At 48.6% G+C, this 3,332-nt stretch overlaps 1 protein-coding gene across 1 annotated transcript; it reads right to left on the minus strand.

Moving 5' to 3' along the window:
* Window positions 1-655: 655 nt before the first annotated feature.
* LOC309603896 (olfactory receptor 287-like) lies at window positions 656-1,609 on the minus strand (the record flags this gene model as incomplete). Its single annotated transcript, XM_082338780.1, has 1 exon — window positions 656-1,609. The coding sequence occupies one exon, from the start codon at window positions 1,607-1,609 to the stop codon at window positions 656-658; it is 954 nt and encodes a 317-aa protein (XP_082194906.1).
* Between the last annotated feature and the right edge of the window lie 1,723 nt (window positions 1,610-3,332).

The raw sequence follows: 3,332 nt of genomic DNA on the forward strand, positions 1-3,332 counted from the left end.
ATCCCCCTGCGCTCATGTGTTCACGCAGAAGAGAGATTCCCCCCCACAGGAATGAGCTAGAAATTAAGTTTAATGAGAAAAACAGGGCAGACTGCACTGGTCGGGGTCCTCCCCTACACTTCCCATAATAAATCCTGTGCAGCCCAAAAATGCTCTTCCCCTGCATCCCATAATGTGTCCTATGCCCCTAGGCAACAATTCCCTGAGTCCAAATGGTGATCCAGAGAGCTGCTCGCAGTGACTCCTCTTGGTGGGTTTCACACCTGGACAACGGGGCTGATGGCTCTCCCAGGGCAGCCCTGGAAGGAGCTGGGACAAGATGTCCCTTGCTCAGGAGCCTGTCCTTTGGGTTCCCACCTGCCACGGTGCCTCTGTGCTCTTCTCGCTTTGTGGAGATGGGCTCTTGATGAGCTGGTGGCTCTCCTGTGACAGGTCTGGGAGCAGCTGGGGCAGGGTATTGACTGGGTTACTCCTCCTGCCATTGGTAGTGCCTTCTTTGTGTGTGCAGATGAGCTTCTTCTCACTTAACCTAACACAACCCAACAAGAACATGCATCTCCTGAGGCATCGGTATTTGCAGGTTACATACCTATGCACTGGTATTATTTAGCATATTTAACGTAGCAGCTCATTGGAATTGCTGTCCAGAAATGCATCAGGATTGGGGGAAAAGCTGTGCTGTTGCACGGGCAGTGGCTTTGTTCAGGGCCAGTAGGACAGTCTTGTTTCTAAGACTGTAGATGAATGGATTTAAGAGTGGGTACAGGACAGTGTTCAGCAAAGCCACAATTCTGTTTGTCTCCAAGGAAACATCTCCGGAAGGACGCACATAGAGAGCAATGCAGCTCCCATATGCAATGGCCAAGGTGGTGAGGTGGGAAGAACACGTAGTAAAAGCTTTTTTCCTCCCAGCGGCTGCTGGCAGGTGCAGAATACAGAAAAGGATGCTCATGTAAAATGCCAGAGTTAAACATAAGGAATCGAGTAGGATAAACGATAATAAAACAGAGTCTGTTTTCCAAAGCAGGCTGGGGTCAGAGCAGGACAATATGAACAAGGGGGAGTTGTCACAAAAAAAATGGTGGATCTTGTTCGAACCACAGAAAGTCAGCTTGTAGAGGAGGACCAGACGGTAACTCAAGACTGTGATGCCTATGACCCAAGCAGCAGCAACCAGGTGGATGCAGAGCTGAGGCTTCATGATGGCAGCATAACGCAAAGGCTGGCAGATGGCAACGTAGCGGTCAAAGGACATGACAGCAAGTAGAACCAACTCTGTACAGCCCAGGGCAAAATAGAAACAGGACTGGGCAAAGCAGCTGCTTAGTGAGATCATTCTCCTATCAGAACTCAGGATCACAAACAATTTGATGCTTGTGGAGGATGTGAACCAGATTTCCAGGAAGGCCAGATTGCTGATGAAAAAGTACATGGGGGTTTGCAGGCGGTGATCTACACACACGAGGAAAATGATGGTTGCGTTCCCCATCACTGTTGTCAGGTATATGAGCAGAAGGAGCAGAGAGAGAAAGAGCTGTAGGCTTTGATCAAGCCCTGAGAAACCCTCTAGGATGAACTCAGTAACTGCAGTTTCATTTTCTGCTCCCATGCTGAATTTCAGTTCATCCTGCCGAGACAGGAAGATGGCAAAACCCAAGTGTGATTATTTCACCGTCTGGATGAAAGGAATCCTTCCTTCTCTGCTTCTTTCCTTTCTTGCAGTCTTCCTCCTAGATAGCACAGAGAGAGAGAGAGAGTCCTTCAAGCCTTTCTCACCCCCTGATTTTTCTGGTTTACGTTTCAGTTTGAGCCCTCAGAGAATTTGTTGTCGTCTTTCTACCTTTCTCAAACACTCCTAAAGGATTCTTTCTCCAGAAGAGAAGATTTTAAAGAGGCTGCGAGCTATTTCACCCCATTCCTGGCAAATTCCACGTTCACTCAGACCTATTGCAAACATCTGTCACACCTATGTGCCAAACTCATCTCTTCTATTGCACAAATGCTAAACCATCAAATCAAATTAAGTGTGCATGTTGAAAGCTATTCTTTCTGCTTTTCAGAGGTACTCGCCTTTTTGCACTAGGAATCCCTGAGAGTCTCTTGTTTTCAAAATAAGTAATACCAAGTATCTCTTTTGTAATCTCTTGTTTCCTTCCACACCTTCCAGCCACAGAGATATCTTAATCTCCAGCATGAGACTGACAAACATGTCAGGGGGAATGACCAGAGTGAACCAAATATCCAAGAAGGACAAGGTGCTGCGGAAGGGATGCCTGGGGGCGTGGCACTAGTGGTGGAGCCAAAGGATGGCAACGGTGACTGCATTCCCCATGACAGCGAGCAGAGAAATCACCAGCAGCAGCGTGAAAAGGGGGGGTTTTAACTTGTGAAGGACTGAAAAGGCCTTCAGGAAAAATATTCTTGCTCTGGTATGGTTGTGAGGATCCATTTTGGTACCCGGTCAGTTGAAGGCGTGGCAAGGGTAACTAATATCGTGCTTGGTGAAATTCATCTTGTTACCTTTGTCAACATTCCCTTCCCTTTTCTTAGGTTTCCTCCTCCTTCTTTCGTGGGCCTCAGAGCAGATGCCTAATTTCTCCAGCATGGCAATCTGCTATACCTCCACTATCCTGCCCAGGCTGCTGGCCAGCTTCCTAACCAGGGACAGAACAGTTTCTGCTCAAGGCTGCATGACACAGTTCTTTTTCTTTGCCTGTTGTGCAGGTACCGAGTGTCATCTGCTGGCCACCATGTTCTAGGATCGGTACTTGGCCATATGTTACCCCCTGCTCTATGCCAGCCTCATGAAGCAGAAGCTCTGTCTCCAGCTGGCGGCTGGGTCTTGGCTAGCAGGATTACTAATGTCTACCATAGTCACCGGGCTACTTTCCAACTTACACTTCTGTGGTCCCAATGCAATTGATCACTTCTTCTGTGATTTTGCCCCATTGCTGGAGCTCGCCTGCAGTGACACCACGGTGCTTAGACTGGTTACTTTCATCATCTGCTTTCTGGATGTGGTCTTCCCCTTTGTGTTCACCTTGGTATCCTATATCTGCATCATAGTTGTGATCCTGAGGATCCCAGCCACCACGGGGAGGCAGAAGGCCTTCTCCACCTGCTCCTCTCACCTCAGCGTGGTCACTGTTTTCTATGGTACCCTCATCGTTGTCTATATGATACCCAGAACAGCCTCACTGAGGCAGCTCAAGTCAGTGCTATCCTTTTTCTACACCATCCTCACGCCCATGGCCAATCCACTCCTCTACAGCCTGCGGAACAGGCAAGTCAAGGGGGCTCTTGGAAATGCCCTCAGAAAGACTGTGGCCTGC

This window comes from Platalea leucorodia, assembly GCF_965183815.1.
Source record: "Platalea leucorodia genome assembly, contig: HAP1_HAP1_SCAFFOLD_235, whole genome shotgun sequence".
In the NCBI taxonomy this organism is placed as follows: Eukaryota; Metazoa; Chordata; class Aves; order Pelecaniformes; family Threskiornithidae; genus Platalea; species Platalea leucorodia.